General features: G+C 42.0%; 5 protein-coding genes and 1 pseudogene across 7 annotated transcripts in view; 2 read left to right on the plus strand and 4 right to left on the minus strand.

The window, feature by feature from the left end:
- Positions 1-4,726: 4,726 nt before the first annotated feature.
- On the minus strand, positions 4,727-8,215 carry LOC128300486 (eukaryotic translation initiation factor eIF1). The gene is made up of 3 exons (XM_053036557.1): positions 7,886-8,215; positions 6,130-6,287; positions 4,727-6,022 (listed from the first exon to the last, which is right to left on the minus strand). The coding sequence occupies exons 1-3, from the start codon at positions 7,911-7,913 to the stop codon at positions 5,876-5,878; spliced, it is 333 nt and encodes a 110-aa protein (XP_052892517.1). The 5' UTR covers positions 7,914-8,215; the 3' UTR covers positions 4,727-5,875.
- A 1,020-nt stretch (positions 8,216-9,235) lies between these two features.
- On the minus strand, positions 9,236-10,769 carry LOC128302860 (uncharacterized; annotated as a pseudogene).
- A 1,217-nt stretch (positions 10,770-11,986) lies between these two features.
- On the minus strand, positions 11,987-13,685 carry LOC128304323 (kelch-like protein 3). Its single transcript, XM_053041500.1, has 2 exons — positions 13,520-13,685; positions 11,987-13,234 (listed from the first exon to the last, which is right to left on the minus strand). Exon 2 carries the CDS (start codon positions 13,225-13,227, stop codon positions 12,025-12,027), a length of 1,203 nt encoding a protein of 400 aa, XP_052897460.1. The 5' UTR covers positions 13,228-13,234; positions 13,520-13,685; the 3' UTR covers positions 11,987-12,024.
- A 1,001-nt stretch (positions 13,686-14,686) lies between these two features.
- Positions 14,687-16,309, plus strand: LOC128301294 (uncharacterized). The gene has a single exon (XM_053037693.1). It carries the CDS (start codon positions 14,736-14,738, stop codon positions 16,128-16,130), a length of 1,395 nt encoding a protein of 464 aa, XP_052893653.1. The 5' UTR covers positions 14,687-14,735; the 3' UTR covers positions 16,131-16,309.
- On the minus strand, positions 16,225-17,439 carry LOC128301295 (NADH dehydrogenase [ubiquinone] iron-sulfur protein 3, mitochondrial). 2 transcript variants are annotated; one of them, XM_053037695.1, is made up of 3 exons: positions 17,262-17,439; positions 17,082-17,150; positions 16,225-17,015 (listed from the first exon to the last, which is right to left on the minus strand). In XM_053037695.1, exons 1-3 carry the CDS (start codon positions 17,305-17,307, stop codon positions 16,360-16,362), a joined length of 771 nt encoding a protein of 256 aa, XP_052893655.1. In that variant the 5' UTR covers positions 17,308-17,439; the 3' UTR covers positions 16,225-16,359. The 2 variants fall into 2 exon arrangements, with proteins under 2 accessions (XP_052893655.1, XP_052893654.1); XM_053037694.1 differs by having other exon boundaries at positions 17,244-17,439.
- Positions 17,440-19,254: 1,815 nt separating this feature from the next.
- The window catches only part of LOC128305445 (longitudinals lacking protein, isoforms H/M/V), a 46,884-nt gene continuing 41,086 nt past the window's right edge, over positions 19,255-25,052 (plus strand). For both annotated transcript variants that reach the window (XM_053042894.1, XM_053042893.1), the window contains exon 1: positions 19,255-20,261. The gene's annotated coding sequence lies outside the window, so the exon portion shown is untranslated. The remainder of the gene's footprint in view (positions 20,262-25,052) is intronic.

A 25,052-nucleotide genomic window follows, 5' to 3' on the forward strand; every position in this document is an offset into this window, starting at 1 on the left:
GTGCAAGGGTCCTATTTGTACACTGAGCTCCCAGCACCGTGCCAGACTTCGGCATTCATGCCGACTGCCATCGTCCCGATGGAAATGTTCGCTATCGAAAGCTGTAGCCATATGGAATATCATGCACATCATGGATACGAAGTATTTTACTCACACATCGTAAACAGTTTCATCAAACTTATTTCACATGATTTTGCACTTGGTAACAGTTAATCTCACCAATACTCCATTTAAATTATTTTGTTCTATCTTCAGATCACGTGTTATTTACACTTGAGACACGTTTTTACGCACGACCTGTATACTAAATGAAGCAAACTTTTTTACTAAAACTTGCTCTGTAATGTGACATATGCTACACGTCTGCCCTGCAAAACACTTTGCTGAATGTATAAGCAACGAAACGATAATGTTCAGGGTCAACCTTTTTGCTGGCAAACACAAGCGCACATCATTTGCGTTGCTAATCTTCGGCTGAAAATATTACCGCAGCAACTTCTAAATAGCAGGTTGCATGGATGCACTGAATTGCCTACCTTTAGGCGCACATCGCTGGATGCTGCACCACATTTGACGATTCTCTCCCATTCCCGATGCAGTTTTACACTTTTGAGCACTCAAAGGCGGTGATATATTTGCATTTTCAGTCTTTCGTTCGTTTTTCTTCCTCATGCATTCATTGCCTTTTTCATCCTCACTCCAATATCAGTTTCGAAAGTATGATAGCGCCTTTCGTGCATTGCGTTATCGATTCCCGTACACTATTCAAAACACACAAAGAGCTTGCTTGGGTGCTGGTAAGCGAAGAAAGAACGGCAACTTTTTTGTTCCTTGCTCACTTATAACTTCTCTCCTACGGTTCGGTGGAACGGTCGCGGACAGTTGGGCGGAAACGGTTAGGCGAGGAAACCCAAACAACAAGTTACACTGGACGATTGTGTGTCTGTGTGTGTGTGTATATCGGCGATGACTCCGCAAACATGATGATCACAGTGGGCGATGTGCAATATTGCAGACACCCGTCCCCAACCCCCTCTTCCTCCCTCCCACACCACCCCACCCGTCACTTCATCAACCGTAGGGTAGATGAGATAAAAGCAAATAAAAATGAGAAAGCTTGTGCGAGAGAGAGAGGGAGAGAGAGAGAGAGAGAGAGAGAGAGAGAGAGAGAGAAAGTGTGTGAGAGTGAACTATCCAGAAAGAGATTCGACCAAAAATCTCACCCCCGCACGGAGTAGTTTTTGTATTATATGATTCGGTTTAGATGCTATGAAGTAATTAGCAAAAGTACACATTCGATTCATTCACTTCACCATACATCAGAACACTCCACATACGCACTAGCGCAAAATATTAAATAATTAAAGAAAGTACCTCACACACACGCTGTCGACGATGAGATTTGACGGGGTTCACGCGCGCTCCACATTCATCTCACACACTCACGCTCTCTTTCTCTCGCTCTCACGTGTCCTTTCCATACACCACCTACGCCGTTCGTTCGTGTTTTTTATTTGCTGTTTTCTTCTCAACTACACGTACCATAACGGGGAACCGCAATACGCTGTCAGTAGGTCAAAGGTGCGGATTTTACTGGAATGTGTAGCAAATGAGCAAACCCTTGCAAACAACTCATGACCGCCCATTGAGTTGATGGTAATAGTGATGAAAAACTGCTAAGGGCAATTTTTAAAGTCCTTATCAGAGCAAAAAACATTCAACGTACCTTCCGTATGTTTTAGTGCTGCACCCCCCCCCCCCCCCACCCCCCCTCTTCGCTCGATAGATGGAAAGAAAGGGAAAATAAGAAGGGAGGAGAATGTCCTTTTGCTTTTTATCATTCTCCCTCGCTCTCTGCTTAACCCCTGCTTTGGTGAACTATTTGCGAGGTCAAATGGCAATAGCGAATAGCTCCAAACAAAGGAACACACACGCACACACAAACCGAACAACAACAAATTGAATTTTTCCACCCTACCGCACAACTTTCTCCACACTGATCACGGTACGAAGGGATGCAATTGGAAACAGTTGTTCTCCCACTCCAAATGCATCCTTCGCTTCTTCGAACACTCGTTCGGCTTACTTTGACCGGCAATAATAAGGCGTTCGCATTGTAGATGCATCTGCTGCAACGCCTGTCTGATGATGCATCGCACCACACACACACACACACACACTAACACACATACACAACCAGCTGGTTCGGTGGATGGTACCACCCCCGCACGTATCTTTACTGGGGTGTTGCAATTTTCGCTACCATACGGTACAGCATAATTCACTCATTTACTGACCCTGAGTGAAAATGGTTCACCGTACCGACGTGCAGAAGCCAGGGCTAGTGTGTACATGGCCCGAAGAAAGTGCTCGAAAGTTGTGGACGCAATATTAAACACTAATTTGCACACCTACACATATTTTCCCTGCGTGGTCCAAACCCAACAGGGTGACCATCGTGAGGCTGGTGTGTGGAAAAAAAACAACACATCACAATACCCACATTTGCCAAGGACACCGTCTGCGATGTGCGTACCGTTTGTCTGGAGGTTAGCAGGGAGAAAACGGAGGGAGAAACGGCACCAAACCGGAGAGGCAACCGTGCACGCGCGCGTTCGGTTTGCCAAACAGAGTGACTATGTGGCCGCTACTGGTGCACCGCCACTGTTGCCTGTTTGCTGTTTTGTTCTGTGTGTGTGTGTGTGTGTGGGATACGATGAGAAAATTAGCACGCATGAGAAATCTCGCGCAGCTGAGATGAATGCACGTTGGGCATTTGGACGCAACAGTAGTCAAAAAAACAAAACGAATGTCGTAATAAGTGAGCGATTTTAAAAGCCCCACAAAGTTAGATACATGTGAGTGAAGCTAAAAACAATCTAATTCAGTATATATATATAAAATCCAAAAAGAAAAATAATCTTAAGTTTCCTAATTATAAACAGAACGCGCAAGTGCGTGAATACACTACAAATGTGAACGGTAGTGCTTTGAAGAAATTGGTTATATTAAATTTGTAAGTTAACTTGTTGAGTAAAGTATATAAATTTTATCTAACAGTAGAAACCGACAGTGCCCACAATATGCTTCAAGTACTAGGCGTCTCCATATGCTAGTATCGAAGCGGTATTAAGGTGCCGTTATACGATACGATTCGTGCTAGAGTTTCCACATTCTGCCATTTTTTTCAATCTACAGGTACAGTCGTGCAGAGATTATGAACATTTTTCGAAAAGACAAGATTGACCAGATTTGGTTTGAATTTGAACGGTACAATAATCCACTACATCCCAGCACTTGAAAATTCAAACGTTTGTAATACTGATCAGATGATAAATTAACTGTGCCTTTAATGCCAAGAACAATTCGTGAGTCGTTTTGATAATTTCGAATTGCTCGATAATGTGCAAAGTTCAGAATCGAAATAGTCGTCCATATAGTATGATTAAATTTGTGATAAAATGATTAAAAATAACGGTTAGTATATAAATAAAAATTATCGCGAGAACTCGAGTTCTAAAGATGACCTAATGCAATTAATTCCTAGTCCCACGTTTTGGGTCATGCATAGAACAAGAACTACAACGTTTCATGGAATTCAAAATAAGGTTTCGTATCCCTCGAAAGGTCGTATGGGTATAAATAAATATTGTAAAAGGTCTTTACACCATTTTCAACACATATATATCATTTAGAAGGGAACATTTTTGGGTCGCCAATTCGCTGTCTCTACACGTGTAACTTCCGAGTGAATGGTACAATCAGACGAAGTATATTGTTCGAGTTGTTAAATATAACAGCACATTGCCTCATTCGGTTATCCACTATTAAAAACTATACTTACCGCAGCAAACAACACTCATCTAAAATTTTGTGCCGTTATGTACGTAGCAAATTGTCCACTGTGCTTTGAATCTATGAACACATTTCCCTTGTAAACAGAAAGTGATAAATAAGGATGCTTTTTTCTTCATTCCGTTCCTATCTATGTTATCTATGTTCTATCTATGTTAAGCTGGTCAACATTAGTTTATTACCTTTCGAATGTCTCATGTGGGAGATCTCCAAATATCTTTTATAATCGAAGCGCTCTTTCAAACGCACACCGTAGCCTCATGAACGCCATTCGAGCAGATGACAGTGGTTGACAAAATTCAAAATATTCGAGCAGTTTTTACCTGCACGTGCGTTGAAGTGTGTACATCTCCGTCATTCAATGGAACCGTTTTGCAAGGTTAAAATCGTTCATAAATACAAGATTTCATTTCATTCCGGAGGAAATAAATATCCATGGTATGGAGAAATTAGACCTTCAGACATCCTCAATGTACAACTACTAGGCTAGCCACATTACTTCAATGATTTCAAATCACTTCACTGGACTTTGTGCAGTGCAAAGTTTGGGGTATTGTTGTCTTCCTTCTTGAATGCACACTGCTCGTTACCGGCTCGAGGATAGAATTTGAACTTACTATTAATTAATCCATGTTGCAGAATGATCAAGATCCTGCTTAACGCTCACGCATTTCTATAAGTTCTATTCGGAAAGTAATCGTATTATATTATATAAAGATGGTTAATTACGATTGTCCAATAGTATGCCTTGTTAGTCCGCTTGTTCTTTCCAACCGCAGATGCATCGCATTTCCTTTGATCGGATCGATTGTTTGCGTGATTCGCAATCAAAAAAAGGAGATGAAAGAGTATCATGTGAACGCTGTAAAACATGTACAAAAGACATAAATTCAATTTAAAACAGCATAGTTATTTTTCTGATTTTGGCTATGTTTTTTTGTTGTTGTTGTTGCTTGTTTTACATTATTATTTCGATCTAAGATGACAAAAGTGTATAACGCGACAAACTCTTCAAGAGACAGTGATTTCCCTTCTCGAAATAAAAGGCTGATGCTGGCTGTTGTTACTGCTGCGCTGATGTCAAGGATGCGCACATCATTACCGTCTGGTTGTTTCGTTCAATAGTTTGCCCCTGATGATGATGTTCTTTAATGTTGGCCGCTAAACTGCATTTCTTCAACCGCGCGGCACAAACACACACACACACATGCACCTCTCTCTCTCTCTCTCTCTTGCTCGCTCGCTCACTCGGTCACGTACGTGCGCACGAATGCACGTACGCACGCACGCACTCTATTCCTGTACTAAATTCCCATGATTCCAGGTTTACAGCAGAGACAGTGATTCAATACCCATCGATGCAAGCCGCTGCGCGGCACACACCGACACGGTACACAACTGGCTACTGCTGCACGAAGGAACTGCGATACTATTAACCGCAGCTTGTCCACTTCGCGACTGATTGTATCGTTGCACCTGGGAATACCCTACTCTTCCAATGGAAATTCTCATTGGAAGTGGAAAACAATCCAGACGAACGATGAGCAGTTATCTTTACGCGGCTACCCCTAATCACGAAATTGGACAGCGACGACAAGTGACAGAGCTTGGTGCGTTGTTAATGTGTGCTAAGGATCGATCGATGAATCACGGACAATGCAGATTGTAATTTAGAACCGATAAATAGACATGTGTGGAAAGGGAAAGGTGATGAGAATCTGATGCGAGAGAATTTACATTCATTCAGCGGTACGCGGTGTGCCACGGATGTCGATGTGAAGCAATAGGCAAGTAGCGTCGTCAGAGCGCAGTACCGGAGTGTGGTTATGCTTTGCAGAAAAGAAAGAGTTAGCTGGGTGTTTGGTTGACGTTCAGTACCTATTCTTTCTGTGTTCCCTACTATTCCTCTTACTGTTTGCCCTATTCCTCTTTTACTCCTACTGTATTGTTTCACGCTCTTCACACGGTCACACACGCACACGAACGGAGCGTGATTGACGGCAACCGGGGATTCGTGAACTTAAAAACCGTGCACCTTCAGCTGGTCCGGTTTTGCGAGACCGGACTTCGTTAGCCACTGGCAAATGTTCTCCCGCTGGTCACCCTGCAGCTGTAGCACCTCGCCGTACTCAGGATGCTCAATTACTGTGCCATTGCATGCGAATTCCTACAAAAAAAATGACAAAACCACAAAAAAGAAACAGAAACGGTTTAGGGCGTTAGGTTCGGGCTTCACAGTAAAATCATATTCCTCATTTTGTCATCAATGCTCACCTTCTTACATGCTCGCACGATCTTCTTCAGGTCGTACTCGGCCGACAATCCCTGGACAGTGGTTAGCGTTTTGCGACCATTTCTCTGCTGAATTCTTATGTGCACGAGACCGTCCTGCACATCGTAGTCTGCACCCTTTATTGCATCAGCAAATGGGTCTGCCAAAGAAAAAAGGAACAAATCGAAGTACGTTAGCACAATAAATACAAAAAGAAGGACAATGTTTAATTTTAAAAAAATACCATGGACGTAAAACAATTCAACAAAAACAAATAGCTGCTCCATTATAGCAAGCGAGAGCTGATGTGGTAGTGGTAAGCATTTTTTTTAGCAACTCTCGACTGCGCTCCTTCGTTATTAGGTCATTCATGTTGGTGAGTCATGGGAATTAGTATCGCAGTAGCTCAAAGTTGTTCGGGTGCGAATCAGCGCTTGGGCGGGCATCCAAGTAATCTTTGCTTTCCGAACAAAGAGAGACCAGTCCAATCGCTTCAAACCATTGCAAAACAATCAAAAATATCGATACAAAATTCAAGTACCATAAAATACCTCATGGTTAGCACCCTCTCTGAGATATATTACATTTACGACCTGCTACGTCCACTTCAAGTTTGCTTAAGTTAAATCGAATAAGAAGAAGATAGCTTAACGTTCACCATAACAAGATATAATAAGAAATCAACAGCATTCATGGGTGAGATTGAAATCCTCCAAACTGCGAAAAAACGAAGTTCAAAGCAGTGACTAACCCCTTATATCCGATTTACCTCGAACGCGGTCAATTCACCTGCAATAGAGGGCAAAATGACCAGCCAGGGACGAGATCAAGCAGTTGCTTACTGTAAGGGCTACAACTGCACAGGTACAAGGAGAACGTATACAATACGAAAAAAAAAAACTCTAGCAGGGGCGATGGCGACGTCAATGACAACAATGACCATGCGAAATATTTGTCCAATTAGCCTTGACACCAGTTGCAAACACAAAAAAAAAGAAATTGCCAAGTATGACACTTGCTATCGCATGCTTGTTGTTTGCGAAATTATAGTTTCTTTTTCTACACAAGTTTATAAATTGCTCATAAAATGACAATTTCACGGTTTTCCAACATCCAAAGTATGTCCCACGAAACACGTTGCTATGTCATTTGATTCACGAGCTCACGCACACCATCATACTAATTCATTCCGTACACGTATTCAACACACCCGAGTGAACGAAGAATATCATCCGCCATTTTGAAAACTCTCAACTATCTCTTTCCTTCTTTCACGTGATTGTTTCGAGCATTTTTTTATGGGAGTTGGTATTGGTTAGCATCACACCACTACCACTGCCAAACGAGAGTGCTTTTCTCGATGAACGCGCGCGCGTACACACACAACAACAACTCTTCACACATCTCTTTACACAGAGGCTTCATGATATTTTAATGGCGCGCGGATCACGCGAACTGCGAATGTGTGCTGTATGAAATTACTACGAATATACGCACTTTGGAATGCATGTCAGTAGAAAATTATAAACCCTTACCACCCAAACCTACCCCTCGCAACGTTTGACGATATCGAAAGACACGAGAAAGTGTTTCGATTCCGTCGAGAGGTTCACCATGTATACCATGTATATGGTGGGGTGGGGGACAACAAAAGAATAGCCCACAAGCGGGGAACGCGGAAGTGCACGTTTCTCGGAGAAACTCAACCTAAAAAGAGAACTCTACGACCAACAGGAAAAGTGCGGTTATGTTACTCACCAAATGTATTAAGATTCTGGATGGACATACGATAAACAAAATAGACACAAGTGAAGAAAAGTAACGTTTCGCTTAGCGATTATCGCCGAGTTTCTTTGTTGAGCGCGTTTGGATTAGCACACGGACGAACTGTGCCTCAGGGCGGAGGAGTTTTTGCTGGTTTTATTCACGCGTGCCTTCCTCGTGCAGCTGGGTTGCAGTGCTCGATCTGGAAGTTTCGTTGGTTACGAACGAGCGATGGCAGACGCAGAGAGAGAGAGAGAGAGGCGAACGTGCTACTATAAGGCAATCACTGAACAACTTGAATAGACCGCTCCAAGCGAGTGCTATTTTAACAATGGAACGAAGCGAGTGACGAACAAAATCTTTGCCGTTTCGTTCTCCAAATATACGCAGGGTACGCACACTGGTTCATTGTTTGACGGATTGCCGCCACGTTGAATCCCATTTTTGACATTTATGATCGAAGATTCAAAGCGTTCGGTATTTTTGATTATACGGTCGATATCCGAGATATGCGGATAATGCATTCCGCATAAATCCGCATACAAAACTCTGTTAAATGTCTAATGTATCCGCGAACTGCGTATGAAATCTGCGTATGTCGAGAAACGCGTAACTCGGGTATTGTTTGTAATTATTTTGCAACATACGAAAACATCGAATAACAATCATATCGTAAAATTATTGCAAAATGAAGAACAAAAACTACACAAATAAACTAATATATCATGGTAACCCACCTTTCAACAATATTCACTGAACCTTGGATTGTTGCGTTTTGGTATTGTATTTACAAGCATCGCATGTTATTTTTACCGGAAAGATATGCTACGGTTTCATGCATCGGGTTATGGAGTAATACTGCATATTGTGGACCGTCTCTCATCAGGAAATGATTTGATGAACTCACTTGAAGCAGAGAGCCCTTTTTAGCATTATTAACAGTCAACTGACTCTAACAAATAGCAACTGGAACCGGCTCGTTCAACTTAAACCGTTTTTTCACCGATAATTTAGGATTCAATGTGTGATATTTTACAGTACCGCAGATTAATGTTTGCTTAACACTTTGATGTTTTAACGCCAATCATTTCTTCCCAATCTGTCCAATCAAAATATGGAAGGATTCTTCAAAAAATTAGTCCAATGGGGATCTATTGCCATACAACTCAACCATTCGTAACATGATACAAAATATTAAACAGCATTGGCCACCTTGCGACGATTGTCACAGTCGGTCACACCAAGTGTACAGCACCGTATAAATAAAACAGAAACACCAGGAACGAATTTACCTTACATTTTGAATATATTTTATTTCACGCGACCGTTTTCTAATTTAACATTTCATTCGGCAACGCGATTGCAGCGCTTGATTCGCTTGGACGCTGCATGCTGGGTTCGTGACCCACAAATGAGCAGGAACATTAGAATTGCTAAGTACAATAGAACGTTCTAATTTAATACTATCATGAACGATACCATAAGTCTCAGGATTGGAAACTAAATAACCATCGCCGTTTACGATATGCAAACAAAAACCATAATACTTTTTCTTCACCAATACAATTTCTTCGAACATCAAATCCACTATCTCTAAACCTGGATTGCCTCCTTTCACATTTAAAATACATATTTCATTATATCGTACATCGCAACGATAACGGACAGAGAGTTTAACCGAAGTATCGCCGCTAGTAGGTATAATATATACTCCTATTCCATACAAGGATATCGAGTTCCGTGACGTGAGGGTCAAAGTAAAATAGGTTTCAGGAACGTGAGAAGAACGCAATCTATTCAATCTATCCAAAACATTCATTTACGTTTTGTTCCACTTACAAACTTCTTCAATTCCTTTGCGTCATATTTGTCGTTTGTAAACTCACACATTTCGAGTGCACAAAGCAACTGTTCATCAGTGCAATTGATTTGTTGCAAACCAATAATCTTTAGCATCCGTTCTTCCTCAATCTCGGTAAAACCTTCCAATTTAAAATAGTATAGCGGGTTGTTTTGAATATATGGCAAACATGCTTCATCGACGAGCTCAAATTGGTATTGATGGTTTTCGCGAAAGATCTTCATTGCTGAATCCTTGTCGACGATCTGAAGGCTTGTAGCACTCCGTTGGCAGCAGGTAAAATCGCATATGCTCAAAAACATCATGTATGTTGTCATAACCGATTTTAACCTTTGCACCGTAAACAAGTCGTAGGATCACAAGAAAGATTTCCGGATCTTCATCCTTCAGTTCTATCTCGTCCAGTTGCGCTTCATAAAAGCTCCCATAAAACAATGTGTAGAAGTACTCCGACGCCGTCACCAACGGCAGTTTGTGAGCAAAGATTTTTCGCTTTTCGGGTCCCACGATGAACGTTATGTCCGACAACAACTCGTTGTTTATCATGGCTTCAATACGTGAACCTAAAGGACCATCGTATTTTAAATCGTTCTTCGCATCTGTTGGGCTAGCAATAATCTGTGTTTCTTGATCTGCCATCTTGATGATGTAACTAGAATTAAGCAGAAAACATTCTTTTATCAGAATTACGAATCTAATAAGCCCACTATTGCTATTGCAAGAGTATCCGCTCAATCATTCAGATAGTGTGGAATGCTTACGCTAAGGACACTATTTGCATGAATTTAATACTGCAGCACTACGAACCTCGGACGGGGATAAGAACACACTTTCGAACACTGTGCTGCACTGATTTAAACTACGTTGTTAACTAACTTACCTTCTATAGTCTCCAAAAATGATTTAATTCGATGTTTCAACGGGAATAGATGAATTTGTACAACTTCTCGCAACACACTTCTCCTAAGTTACTCTTTTCACTGCAAGAATGGCAAATACCGCGACCACTTCTATAGCTCACCTTAGTTTCGAACTGGCTCGTCCGACGGTCCAACGTGGAATGATCTCGACTTCTTGCGCTGAACATCAGCTTCTGCATGTTTCTGCTGTCACGATTGTCAGTCTAGCCAAAACTAGCTTTCTCGCTCTGACTCACTGATGTTTCAACGTGTCAAAACGAAAAAGCATGTTTATTTAGCTAGGTAGCCATTTTAGCTGGTAGCCATTTTTGCGGATCTTTTGTTCCAATCTGAAATAATGATAGCTAGACGATCGTTTCCAGTTATTTTAAAACAATAGGATTGTTGAAATCGAACATGAGCTGGAACAATTGTATAGCCGAGCTCTTGCGTTGTGTGGCTAGGGCCTCAAAGGAACGAATATTCTCGAAGAAAGCCATCGATTGTTGATGCAGAATTAGCAGAATTCGGTCTAATTCGAGAGGCGCATGCAGTCGGAAGCTATTTAGTGGAACGATTCAAAACGCAACAAATTGAGTTCATTGTCCCGGTTGTTTATTCAACGCGACATGTGCAATTCGTCGATCATGCAATGCTCAATTTATTATCGCTAACTTTATTTGTTTGGGCATTAAAAAGATGTTTGCCATGCAAATAAAAAGTACACAATACTTTTGGATAATTCTGATCGTCCTTTTGGCGACGCAGTCGGGCTTTGTGCTGCTCTTTTTCAGATGATCGGCAAAGTTACTTTCCAACACGTAAACATGGTAGCACATTTTATGTACTTAGTCCCACGACAAAAGGTTCCCAGGCCATTGATTGTAGGTTAGATTTACACCAAATGCCCGAAGTCATTGGACAATCAAATTGCTGTTCAGGCTTTCCTACAACGAGCGCATCCAGGATCACTCCATAACCGAATTATACACAATATACCAGATGGCCGTGCTCTTTATGGTGCTCTGTATGTTGTCAGGCTTCTTTAAAATCATCTTTTCCATCGCATCCACCATGAACGCCAAACCTTCCATGATACTAACGCTGGATGCTAAACTAACAATTACCTAGTTTATCTTGAAGTAATTAACAATGTGGGTTAACATATATGATTATCATGAGAATGGAATGAATCATAAGAAAAGTTGTTAGTACGGGAAGTTGTCTTGCGTTTCGGACAGATATGATGAGTCAATTTACCAAATGAACACAATCTAATAAATGAAGAATATCCAACTTCGCAATACAAATTATATTATTACACGATATTAAAAGAACAATAATATTCCAACTTGCAATTATAAATTTTCGTTTTAATATTGGCAACACGATTGCGAGGCTTGTTTTGATCTGACTCCGCATTCAGAACACTTGACCCACAAATGGGCAATAGCGTGAGAATTACTAAAATCAAAGCTGAAAGATATTTTAATATTGTCATGTACTAATGACGGATGAAGATCATCACCACCAGAGTAGATAACATAACCATTACTGTTTTCCATTGATATAAAAAAGGCATATGTTTTATCTTTTAGCATTTCCATTTCTTCGAACATCAAATCCACTATCTCTAAACATGGATTGCTTCTTTTAGCGAAGTTTAAACTCGAAATTTCACGATATTTTTGATCATCAGCTTGACGATAGAGTGCAACCAAAGCATTACCTTCGGTAGGTTTTACGTATACACCCATTCCATACAATGCTATCGATTCACGAGATGTGACCTGCAGCGTAAATCCATTATTCCCGGGGTCTTCAGAAGTTAGACTCGCAGAATAAAGAAGAGGTAATTTATGAGAAAAGTATTTACGTATTTTTCCTTTTACAAGCTTCTTCAATTCCTTTGCGCCATATTTGTCGTTTGTAAACTCACACATTTCGAGTGCACAAAGCAACTGTTCATCAGTGCAATTGATTTGTTGCAAACCAATAATCTTTAGCATCCGTTCTTCCTCAATCTCGGTAAAACCTTCCAATTTAAAATAGTATAGTGGGTTGTTTTGAATATATGGCAAACATGCTTCATCGACGAGCTCAAATTTGTAGTGATGGTTTTCGCGAAAGATCTTCATTGCTGAATCCTTATCGACTACCTGCTTCTTGAGATAGTTAATCAGCGGTTGGTAGTACGATGTTGGCAACAAGTACATTTGCGTATGGTCGTAAATATCTCGAATATTTTCATCGTTGATTTCTATTTCAGCACCGTAAATTAGACGCAGGATTGTAAGAAATGTTTCTGCTTCTACATCCTTTAGTTCGATCTCCGCGAGTTGCGCTTCAGCAAAGCTTCCACAGAACAAGGCATAGAAATACTCCGACGCCGTCACCAAGGGCAGCTTGTGCGCGTAGATTCGTTGTTTTTCGGACCCCACAATAAACGTTATGTCCGACAGCAACCTGTTGTTTACCATTCTGCCATTGCGCGAACCTGAGGAATCGTCGTTGTGGTATTTCAGACCGCACTTTGCTTCTTCTTCACTTTTAATGTGTTCGACTTGTTTTGCCATGGCTTCGCTAGAATTGGAATGAAAACGGTGTGAAAAGTTACAAAGTTGCTAGAAATGCATTGATTGAACTATGATCATTGCTATAAGTGTTCTGTGCGCACAGTGTGTTAAATGATGCTATTTGGCGCATCGCTTGTTTTAACAGTATGCTCTGATCATTTGTTATGTACAGAATAGTTAAGTATGTTTTCTATTTTAAAAAACTATATGCGAATGAATATTATAAGATTATAAGATTATTATTATTAAGAACAACCAGTATACAAACGGTGGATTGCACGCGCTGTATTACCTTCTACGCTTATTTATAAGTTCTTATCCTTGGTAATAGAATAACTCATCAAAAGAAAAATGAATTTCTGCGTTGCTACAGCTGGGATAATGTAAATTGATCACTGATTCCAAGCACTTCAGCAAGGATCGTCTGAAGGTTTAGAATGTTGGAGCAAACGGCAGTATTTATCATGCCATCGCGCTTCATCATACGTTGCTGTCCTGCTTTTGTGAGATTTCTGACATGTGTCAACCTCCTTGCCAGAATGACAACTCATGTATTATTTATCTTTATGCCAAGCGCCGTTATGTTCCCTGGCAGCACAATTGTACTGATAGCGCACCGGTTAGAGCAATTGCAATTGTACGATTAGGGGTACGAAGAAGAAGATCTATCCGTACAATTCAGATTGACAGCTCGGATGCTTCCCCCAAGGTTCATAATGATTATTATTTCTCAAGGTTATTAAATATTAATTAAAATAATTTTTTATTGTTTTTTTTTGTTTACAATTTTTATTTCACTACAATGTTTTATATTACAATACATTACCGCACAATATTTAAAATAGTTCTAGTCAGGCATTCTGACCGAAACTGGAACACACGATCGGAACATCCTATCACGATGAACGCAGGATGATGATGATGATGCCCACCGGAATGATCATCTACTTCCAGTATTGCATTGTCCTCGTCCTCGATGTTTGTCCGTGTGTCGATATCGTCTTCCTGCGATTGCTGCTGGTTCCTGCAGTGTGTTCCTTCTGTGCCATCTGGAAATATAGTTATGGTACATGTTGAATAGAAACTGTAACTTTTTCAACAGTTCCAGCTAATGTATGTAATAAGTACTTACTTGAAGGTGTATATTCCTTGCACAATCTTTGGTCAGTTGTTCTGTTCTCTTTGATAAACTTTTCACAAACTGCAACTACTTGGCACGAACGTAGAGTGAAACCTGTAGCCAAACAACGCAAGGTACAAAGCCACACAAGCCAATGATACGATGACGAGCTGGGTGATACACACGCTCGCGACCACGCACATATCTACATACGGGAAGCATAGGCTGATCGGTTTGACAGCTAGCCTATTCGTACAATTGTGCCGCCAGGGTTTTGTTGGTAAGCACATCATTCGTATCATTTCACATTTTCGCAATTTTACATGGATTGCAAAACTAACCATTGCAGAGTATTAGCATAAAATAAGTTCTAAAACCAAGTAAGTGCATGCTACTCGCGATCATGGCAGATGAATCGTGCGTAAAGTGGACCAGCTTTCAGGAGCATATGGTGCGTGCTGTTCATGAAATTTTTGTATCACACCAGTACACCGATTGCCGATTGGTCGTACCCGAGGGAGAGTTGTGTGCTAATCGTGCAGTACTGTGTATGGCGTCAAGATTCTTCGAGGCAATTTTTGCAGGCACCATGAACTCGTCTGCTATTGCCGCGGATCACCTGACGGTTCTCATACCGGATCTGAAGCTTTCGTGTTTACGATGCGTTTTACAATTCATCTACACTGGGGAAGTTTACTTACAGCCGCACGACGTAGCACCCTTCGTAGAAGCTTGTAGTTTGCTACAGATACGAGGAGCTCCGTATAGCGATGATCGATCCTTAGAGATTAATTTCGGAACATTCATCAACTCGATGCAGGATGGGTCGATTGGCGGTAATGAAACAGCAGTGTTCCTTTCACACGATTGCGAGCGAGAAGAAGTGTCTGAACTCAGTGCAGCGGGGCAACGCGAGCAGTTCAATGATTTACCAGTACCAAATAAATCCGTCGAATTCGCTTGCCAGGAACTGAGCTTAGGCGATAAATCGATCGATGGCGGCAGCTCTTCACTGGATTATGAGATGGAAAATTCAGATTGTAATACAACGGTTCAGAATCTGTTACATGAAGGTTTGGGGGACCGTTTGAACGAGGTTGCGAAATCGGAATCTAGCGAGCAGTTAGATGCCTCTAGCTATGAGACTCGCCTTAATGCAGCCATCGATGCAATATTAAATCGTAGCATAAGCTATCGTGTGGCCTCTCAACAGTACAAGATCGCTAAGACCGTGCTGTGGCGAAGAACAATGAAAATGCCCCGTCTGGTTCGACCGACTTCACCGAAACTAGCTAACCAGCGACGGGAGGCTATCGATGCGTTAAAATCCGGCGAAAAGTTGGTACACGTAAGCCAGCGTTTTGAGATTCCACTGTCGACGCTTCATCGGGATAAGATACGGTTGTACAAGAAGGGCATACTGCCAAGCAAAGTAACATTGAAACAGCGCGATAAGGACGAATCCTTTCGGCAACGGCTGACGGAGGCGGTGAACGAATGCATTGCGGGACGCATGTCACTTTCGGAAGCGGCACGGGTATACGAATTACCGAAAACTTCCATATGGCGAAAGGTTCGATCTTCACAACCGAGTAATAGCGCAAGCGTAAAAGAAATTAAAGGAAACATAGCGAAATGCGATCACGCTGTTCTGAATTTGGACCGTTGCGTCGGAACAGTCCTAGCGGATGCTGAACACACGGTTGGAGATTTGTTAGGCGTTACATACCAAAATCTGGACGTGTCTGCGTCCGAATTAACACAGGATTCCATTATTCTGTAGTTGTGCGAGTGTCGTAGTTAGATTGGTTCTTCACAATAAACTGTTACACTTTAGAACAGGGCAACCATAATTTTCTTCTCATCCTGTATGATATCAAAATCTAATCCACACACTTACAGCAGCGTCCGATTATATTTCATTCTAAGAACGAAGAAAACATTCACTCTCATATTTCGACAATATCCGATATCGTGTCGTATGTGTTTTCCCCCACCAACTTATTAATTTACTACTTTTCCGTCGGTTTCGTTGCAACTTCCTCCGTGGCAGGATTAGCATTTCGGAAATTCGGGAACTGTTCCCACGGTGCAGATAGATCAAACTTGCGGAACTCCTGCGCCAGCTCGAGCGGTTCGCACACGACACGTTTCTTCTCGTCGTCGTACCGCAGCTCGACGTAACCGCTCAGCGGAAAATCACGACGCTGCGGATGACCCTCGAATCCATAATCGGTCAGAATACGGCGCAGATCCGGATGGTTAGCAAAGAATACCCCGTACATGTCCCAAATCTCACGCTCGTACCAGTTGGCTGCCTTAAATACCTCGTTGCACGAATCGATCGGCGTCAGTTCGTCGGTGTAGGTCTTTACGCGGATGCGTGAATTGTAACGTAGCGATAGAATGTTGTAGATAATCTCGAAACGATACTGACGGGAAGGTACATCCATGCCGGCAATATCCACCAAATTTGCAAACTGAGCGTTGTGATGATCTTTCAGAAACTGCAGCACTGGCACAACACCTTCCGGTGCAATCAGCACCTCCAGCTCGTCGCCCGAGGTCAGCTGAACCTTCTGGACGTACTTCGGCATGCATTCTGCGACGTACTTGCCGAACTCCGACAACTCCAAACGGGCCGCGGCATCCGGTTTGCGGACCGTGGCTAAAAGTCAAACCAGAAGTATGTTAAAAATTGCCTTTTACACTAGTATAAAGGATGGCAACTAACGTCTTGATTCTGCTGCAGGTTCAGTAGATTTATAGCGCAGCATAATAGCCGGGGCAGCACGGGAAATGCCTGCAAGAAAGATTTGTTTCAATATTCGCAACACCATCAAAACAAACACTGGGGATAGCAGGTGAATGTGTGCGTTTTTATGGCCATCCTTACCGCTTCGGTTACACACACCGCTTTTAGCGAACGTTGAGACGAAAGATCGCAAGATGGAGGCCATCGTTAAGGGGAACTTTTCACGACGCAGCGTTCAACAGTCCAATCCGATTTCGGGCCCCGTTCCGCGGAGAAAAGTTATTCTTCGGATTGGTTCCGTTTTATGTAATTCGATTTTGTCACCACTTCGGTTTGACGTTTGCCGCAATGATTTTGACAGATCGTGCGCACTGTAGTATTTTGAAAGAACATTTGGTTCAAAAACATGTTATTTTATCCGTTGGTTAGTTAACGTTAACATTCATTTAAATTTATTGACTGCAATTTTGTTATTTAAGTGCAAAAGCAAGAAAATAAAAGAGCTATATTGCTATCAATGTTTACCCAAACTCAGAATAAAATAATTCCCAACGTGGGTAAACAATCGGATTACATTCGAACTGCTCCGGATCGGATCGGCCAAGGTGCAACTAATCCGCCCGTTCGTTCACCACTATCGGAAACAGAGCGAGCTCACTGTGCACGACGTTGTCGGTGGGTTTTCGTTTGGAAAAAATGGTTTTTGCAGCGGAAAAAAGGATCCAGTGCGCGTTCACGTAGTTAAAATAGGTATGAGAGATGTGCTGAACCCGTTTGGTATTAAAGTAATCGTACAACAATCCACATCCGAAGCGTGCATTCAGTGCAACGATGGTGTATCAGTGGACTGTTCGGACAGGTTGCGCTACAGCTACCATCGGTAGGTGGTGAAAATAAGGAAAGAACATTTTTTCACACGCGCGTACAACAGTGTGCGCGCGGTAGTGTGCGTGCGTGTGCAGATTCATCCGCAGCGTTCATCCGGTGGCAGATCTGCGTGCGTTCAACACTGCCAACAGGACGAAAATGTGTTCCAGCTAGGGCAGGAGCGAAGGAGGGAGTGAGAGCGAATTGTGTGCGACAGAGAAGGTGTGTGATGCTGCGCGGGAGGCAACGGAATAGTGGTGAGAGCGAGAAGCGATTACAACAAAAGGTTGTTACACTGCCATAATAGTGGAGCCCGGGGTGCAGCAAGGACGAATTCTGTGCGGTTTGCTAACGATGGTCCACAAGGATCATTCCCAAAAGTCAACACGGGCGCGCGCTGCAGGATCAACAAATTCATTTGTTTCATAGTGTGCGTGTGTGTGCGGTTTGTGCCAAGTACGCTGCATCATCGTGGGGCTGCCCGTCTTGTGGCCGTGGTCGTCCGTCGTTTGTTCGGTGTAGTGAATTTTCTCACCCGCCAGCGAGAGGTGGTGTTCGGTCCGTTGTGTAGGGTGTATTTTCCACTATTTGCCAGTATGTATATGGCTGCCTGGATGCATTTTGACTCGTTGGTCCGATTGTGTGTTCAGTTGCGAAAGAAACGAAATGGTGGCAAGCATAACGCGGTGGGAAAGGACGCGGTTGTGTTTACTTTACGATTATAGGATGGAAGTGAACAAGAAGAAGAAATGGTAGCCAGGAAGAAGCGCTTCCTTTTCCTGTCAGTTGTATTAACAACTATGAGCGAAAAGGTGTAGTGACAAATAAAAGTAACAATTTGCATTATTTTTTTGTTTTTGATCAAAATCAAAGTTGCATAGAAATTGTAAGATGAATGTGATAATCCTTTAGATTGGGTTGTTGTAATTGATTGTGGAAAAGGCACAAAGGATAAGATGCGTTAGAGAAGCAAAACTAATGAAAAGCTTCTGTATCACCTGAAGAACGCGCGTGTGCATCTCGTTGCGTGTACCCTTTTCGTACATATATCTGTGTTTGTGTGTGCGCTAGTGTGCGAGACAAAACCCTTTGCATTCACCCGGTTCATATTTGCGATCGAATGACAGAAAGGGAGAACAAATGTAAGCGGATATAGCGACGATCCCTTTCTAACCGTATTGTAAACGTGTTGTAAAAGCAGCAACATCGTCAAGCATTGATTTGGGGGGAAACAATAGTAGTTTTAATTATTTTTACTTTTGTAGGGGCGCCGTGAATAAAAAAAAAACACATCCTTTCTTCAGCCGGAAAAAATCAATACGTTGTCGGGAAAACACCATGCAGTTGTGATGAAGCACCGTAATGAAGCTGTGTAGCGGTGGTTTGGTTTTGATGTTTTGATGAAACAACACACAAAAAAACAACAACCACCTAGCATAGCAACGAACCATTGTGCGGATGAGAAGAGCAGAACAACATAGTACCCGTCTTCTTAAGTTTTTTTTTCAAATTTCGGCAAGGCCGTGCAAACGCGGTACAGCGCGCGAGCGAGTGTGAGCCCTTTCCTTCTCGATTCGTGTGTTAGTGCGCGTGCGTGCGTGAGTGCGTACCGTGTGCTCGCGCGCGCGTTCCGCGAGTGTGTGTTGTTTTTTCGGTGCTGCTGCGCCGTGCGTGTGTGGCGCCATTCCGACGTGCGATTGTGCGCGCCTGTGTATGTGTGTGTGGTGTTGCAGTTTGTGTTTTTTTGTTTGTTTGTTGGGGGAGACAAACGAAAGATAACACACAAAAGGCTAGGAGTTAAAGAAAAGGTGTATGCGCGCGCGTTTCCCTGCTGATGCTGCCGTAGTGCTTTGCGAGTGCTGGCGTTATCGCGAGGCCGCTGATTGTGTGATTGTGTCTGTAGCGAGGTTGTGTGTGTGGGTGTGTGTGTGTGCACAAGCACACACACGTGTGCTGTGCGTTAAAAGGGGGTATAGTGCGTGAATGCACCTTTACATGCTGATACTACACTCAGCCGGGGAAAGAAGGAATTGTGGTCCCCCCGTACATTGAATGAAAAGTGAAAAGAAAGAAAATTCATCTTTACTAAACACGGTGTGTTTACCAGCGGGAGCTCCCATCCTTTTGATTTGTTAAGAATCAGTGCCAAGGATTCCGAGTTCGGAGGATATTGGAGCCGTGTGGGTGTTTGCCGCATGGAAGAAAACCTTCTCAAGAATCGGGAAAACTTGAATATCCATTTATTCCCATCCGTGCACACGGTAATTTCTTCAAGAGAAACAATAACAAAAGGTGAGAAAACAATGTAGCGAACAATGGTACTGATTAGGCTTGGGCAAGATGTGGGTTTGAGGATAGAAATATGGAATTACACAAACAACAACCTGGTGCCTACACACCAACCAACAAGCATTTGATCGGATATGATGTGGCGAGATGATATGAGTGCAGCAGTAGTTGTGGTATATGGGTGTAAAGATAACAAAGCTATCGAAATAAGTTATAGAAATATCAGTGACTGTTTTCCGCTGATATGCGAGAAGTTAATTTTTTGGTAAATTCGTTTTGAGGATGTCCTACGTACGGAGGCGCCGCAATCCTCCAATCCTGCAAGTAGTTCTGGTGTAAGTAATGTCTCTCTTGGTGCGTAGGGACTCAAAAGAGATTCCTTCCTTCATATGTGGCTTATCATACCTATTTTTATGGTGCAAGTTCCACAAAAACCATTCATACATAGTCTAGTTCTGCGAAATTGTTTATTAACACTAGAAGTACTGAGTTTTTCTAGCGTTCGTTGTCGGTGGTTACCTTCTAACTAATTTTGAAAATTTGAATTATTATCGAACAAGTTTTGGGATTCTTTGGAGTTGATTCGAGTTGTGATTTATTGTAGTTACACGAAGCCTAGAGAAGCCTTAAGCACGAAAACTGTTTGTTTGGGGATATCCGGACAAAAAAAAGCACAAATCATAACAAAATCCGACCTACGCAGTGAGGTGATCTCATTTTTAGAAGTTGTGCAAACTATTTTAGAGCAAATGTCTACACATTTAAATAATCCTCCTCCATGTTGCATTGAGATTGAGATAGTCCTCTCCCATGTTGTCGAATGTTTTTTGGCAATCACTGCCTGCTGGCGTGTGTTACCCTACGTTGTGTTCTTTTTTCTTGTAATAGAATCCAAACTCCTTCCGTTAATTTCTGGTTTTGCCTTTATTTTCTAATTAATATCTTGAACTTCAATCAGTTATAGGTGTGATCCTCTCTAGATGTGGTAAATAACTGATTTCTTTTCCTTCTCTTCCTTTGCTCTATGGTTACTTGATTAAAACCTTATTTGTCCTAAAATGTTCCTTTTCTTGTTTTCATATATGGATCGAATTCTTCGATCCTCTGCTTTACATTTAAAGCAGAGGATCGAAGAATTCGATCCAGTTTTCATTAAAACTATTGTATTTCCAACACTGCCTTTGATATGATGGATCATGCCTAACACTGTCAGAAAAAAGGTCTTGTGGAGTTGACGATCTCTGTAACAAAATTAATAAGGAAAGCGGCTGCTACACGGACTATTGTTAAATGTGTTTAATTGACGAGATTTCCATGGGTTGATTTTGTGAAATTCATGAAAGTGACACCGCACCACTGGACACTCACTAACCCTTTAAGCCGCTTGAAACTCGGTGGTTTATCGGGACCGGCGCCAGTCTTCACACGACAGGACCGGTCCAAAATCTCATCCGGATTAATCCTCCCCGTACGCGGCACTGACTACACGGGTAAATAAAGTCAAAGAAAGCCAGAAATGGCAGGCCTAAACCGCCTGAGATTGTTCTGCCGTCGAAGAAGAGGAAGTGTTGTTTGTTAAGTAAATACGTTAAGCCTTTCGTTTTAAATTAAGCCCCAAATTTGATGGACAAAGAAAAACGTTACACCTAACGTCTGTAGCACCGTGAACACAGGAGGAAGTGTTTCTGGAAAGTTTAATTACCCTAAATTGGGGTGACTTCGTGATCGCGTTTAGAATGGTGGTGAAGGAAGGGCAAGGTTCTACCGATCTGCTTGTCTCTATGCCAACACACTAAGGCTTTTAAGCGTAACTGCCCGAGTAATGGTATATCCAATATAATCAGTCCAGTCCTGGTTGTTTACTGTCTCAAGGTTGGGTTGTTAGCTCGCTGTGAATGGGAATTAAGTAATTGGACAACGCTGTCGACTCAACACGCGTTTGCTTTAGTCATGTTTAACAAGATTAGAACTTTTGTCAGGAAAAGAAACACCGCTTTCCAATATTATAACTTTTATTTTTAATCTTTGTTCAAATCTTTTAATTCCCAATGCTTGACTCAATTTAAATTGTTTAATAATCGCAGTGTGAGAAAAACATATCCGCAATTTAAGTTTCTTGAAGTTGTTGTGCCTATAAGGAAACAAAATATGGCTCTACTTGATATTACTTAACTGATTTCTTCACGATCACGACATCGAATGATTGTATTATCATTTCGCTAGTCGTTGGAGGCATCTCGGCCCTCGCTTTGCGATGATTCTCGATGACTCTCGATATAAATCTAAGCGCTTGAACTTGTCCGATTTATTACTTATCCAACGCTACAACCACTTCATGCTTTTGGCCTATTGCAGGAGTCCTTTATACCGCTCACTTGCGAGCGACGTCGTCAGCCCATCCTAATGGATTCCCAGCATTTCTGGCGGACGCATCAACGTCATCACACCATCTCATGTGGACGATCTAATAGGACTTTACGGGCTGGGTCGTCCGGTGTCATTCTCATGACGTGACCTTCCTACCGGTGCCTGGCGAGTTTAATGAAGATGTACCACCTCTTATCCCTGCATGGGACTAAGAAAGACGAAACATTCGTAGAGATCGTTTCGAAATTATTTAACGCGATCTAAGTTTAAGTAGTTTAAGTAGTTTTCTGTAGAGCTCGTCATTGTCCTCCCACATGGCACATGCGGGCCCACAAAACCTTTGGAGCATCTTCCTCTCGAACGCTGCTAAGAAGGTTTCGCCAGTTTTAGACATAGTTCGTGTCTCAGAGTTGTATATGAGTACTGGAACTATATAAGTTCTATACAGTCCCAGTTTCGTTCGCATCGCAATGCGCGTTCGCATTAGCGTAGATCAGGAGTTGAATTGACTTATAGAAGAGGGTCCTCGTTGTTTCCAGCACCGAGTCGAGGATGGTCCTCTTCAGCGCTAGGTAGAAGAGTAGACAAGCGAGACCATCTCCTTGGTGGTAGCAAAGAGCTGCGAGATTTTTAATTTTTCATTTTCTTAAGAATCGGCCAGGCCGTATTGCTTACATCATAGATTCGAATCATGTGCATATATTGTCACCATTAGGGGTTTGTTTTGCATCGTTGCAATGCTTGCCACATTAAGATCGAACCACAAACCGTTCAACCGTCCACTTGGACGCTTTCGATGCAAATTATTGTTCCCCTGCGGGCTGAATTGGGTACTTTCGTCCACGGTGTTTCGCCCGTACCCGCACATAGACTGTCTCCGAACCGGCCCTATTTGTTGCAGACCCGACGACGATGTTGTTGATGCTGGTTTATATTATCATTCGGGTTTATCGAGTAGAAGGTCCCTACCGTGAGGGGGGCTTGTTGATTAATAACAACATAAAAATTGCACCACCAGTGGTTACATTTTCGAGGCAGAACACATTTTGCAAGTGTGCTGGTGGGCCCTTCCTTAGATGGGCCAATGGAAGGGTGGCCAGTCTCGGAATGTTGCTCGGTGTTGTTGTGTCGGTGGTGGTGAAGTTATGTTGAGGATGTATTTTCACGTTTGCGATGTCAACTTTCTCACCACCAGCAGGCAGCATGGGTTTAAAGTTAAACTCACGGCGAGTGGTGATCGGTTTGTGATCACTTGCGTCATACTCCAGCCCCCGGAAAGGGGTAGACGATAACGGCAAAACGGAACGGAGTTCTGATGTGTGTTGGGTCTTTCGGTTCGGGATCCCGCGATTTGCGCCAATGGTGGTGGTGGTAAATTAATTTGCGTATCAAATGTCTTTTTATCAACCGTTTTACGTCACTGGAGAAGAGCAGTTGGTTCGTAGCATAAAACAAACGGTTCGACGAACGTTCGAGATAGGCAAGAATTTGTTGATTTTATTTAGCATATTTTAAAGCTTAATTTTATAAGCATATCCGCACCTATTTAAAAGTAAGTTGTTTTACCATCCTTCTATATGAACTTTTTTACGTTTTTATTTCATTTCGTTATCAAATGAAATGATATCACGAGATAATGTTGTTTGTATGCGGGTATGCTTTGTTGATTTGCTGGACAAAAGGCATGTCAAGGGACACTTAAAATTTTAGTTTTCTCTGTTTGTAATTTTTAGCATTTAGTGCTAATTTTTCCGCGCTTTTCTAATGACATAAGCTTTCTATTTGAATAAATAAAACTTTACAAATCAAATTGCTTTCTTGATTCTTCCAAATTGCTCAACATCACCCAAACATTCCACCATTGACTTAACTCACCACCCGTAAAGGAAGATTGTAGACAGTTGTTGGGCCAAAACAAACCTGTTTTATTGATTTGTTTTTTTCTCTTGTTGTTACTCCATAAATTGACCAGACTGATGAGTCACAGGTTTGAAGATTTCTTTCACTCTAAGATGTCGTCATCGGACGGTTTTTTTTCGTTGCTAAACGGTATCATATGGAACAAGTGAATTGGGTGTACAAATTAGTTTGAAGTGTTTCTGTTTTTACCATAACTTAAAGCTAATAAATCATATTTTTACAAAGCATATTATTTTATTGTGTTTTGGTCGATGGAGAATTCAGTGATGGTAGATGATATCGAAATTTACCATTAGCTCATCCTCGTAAGGAGTGTTGATGATGAATCATTGGAGATATAAATGGTGATTTTTTTTTTAATTTTTACTTCTCTTCAGTGAAGTAGACTAAACACATTTCTGTAGACTATTGTACACTGTTTTTTTCTTTTTCTAATTATAGAAAATGTTAAACCGTTCTCAACGGCCTGAGGTTCAGGTTTTTAATGAGCTTTTTGTAAAACTATGA

Source organism: Anopheles moucheti, chromosome 3 (assembly GCF_943734755.1).
Source record: "Anopheles moucheti chromosome 3, idAnoMoucSN_F20_07, whole genome shotgun sequence".
Classification (NCBI taxonomy): domain Eukaryota; kingdom Metazoa; phylum Arthropoda; class Insecta; order Diptera; family Culicidae; genus Anopheles; species Anopheles moucheti.

What these genes read in the sequence shown, in the direction of transcription:
- LOC128300486 (XM_053036557.1), bottom strand. Translation starts at nt 7,913, where the DNA reads ATGTCCATCCAGAATCTTAATACATTTG. An exon ending in CCAGAATCTTAATACATTTG is followed by an intron (nt 6,288 to 7,885) that starts GTGAGTAACATA and finishes TTTCTTTGGCAG; the next exon opens with ACCCATTTGCTGATGCAATA. An exon ending in TCGTGCGAGCATGTAAGAAG is followed by an intron (nt 6,023 to 6,129) that starts GTGAGCATTGAT and finishes TTTTTTTTGTAG; the next exon opens with GAATTCGCATGCAATGGCAC.
- LOC128304323 (XM_053041500.1), bottom strand. Translation starts at nt 13,227, where the DNA reads ATGGCAAAACAAGTCGAACACATTAAAAGTGAAGAAGAAGCAAAGTGC.
- LOC128301294 (XM_053037693.1), top strand. Translation starts at nt 14,736, where the DNA reads ATGCTACTCGCGATCATGGCAGATGAATCGTGCGTAAAGTGGACCAGC.
- LOC128301295 (XM_053037694.1), bottom strand. Translation starts at nt 17,307, where the DNA reads ATGGCCTCCATCTTGCGATCTTTCGTCTCAACGTTCGCTAAAAGCGGT. An exon ending in CGGTGTGTGTAACCGAAGCG is followed by an intron (nt 17,151 to 17,243) that starts GTAAGGATGGCC and finishes TCTTTCTTGCAG; the next exon opens with GCATTTCCCGTGCTGCCCCG. An exon ending in ACCTGCAGCAGAATCAAGAC is followed by an intron (nt 17,016 to 17,081) that starts GTTAGTTGCCAT and finishes TTTGACTTTTAG; the next exon opens with CCACGGTCCGCAAACCGGAT.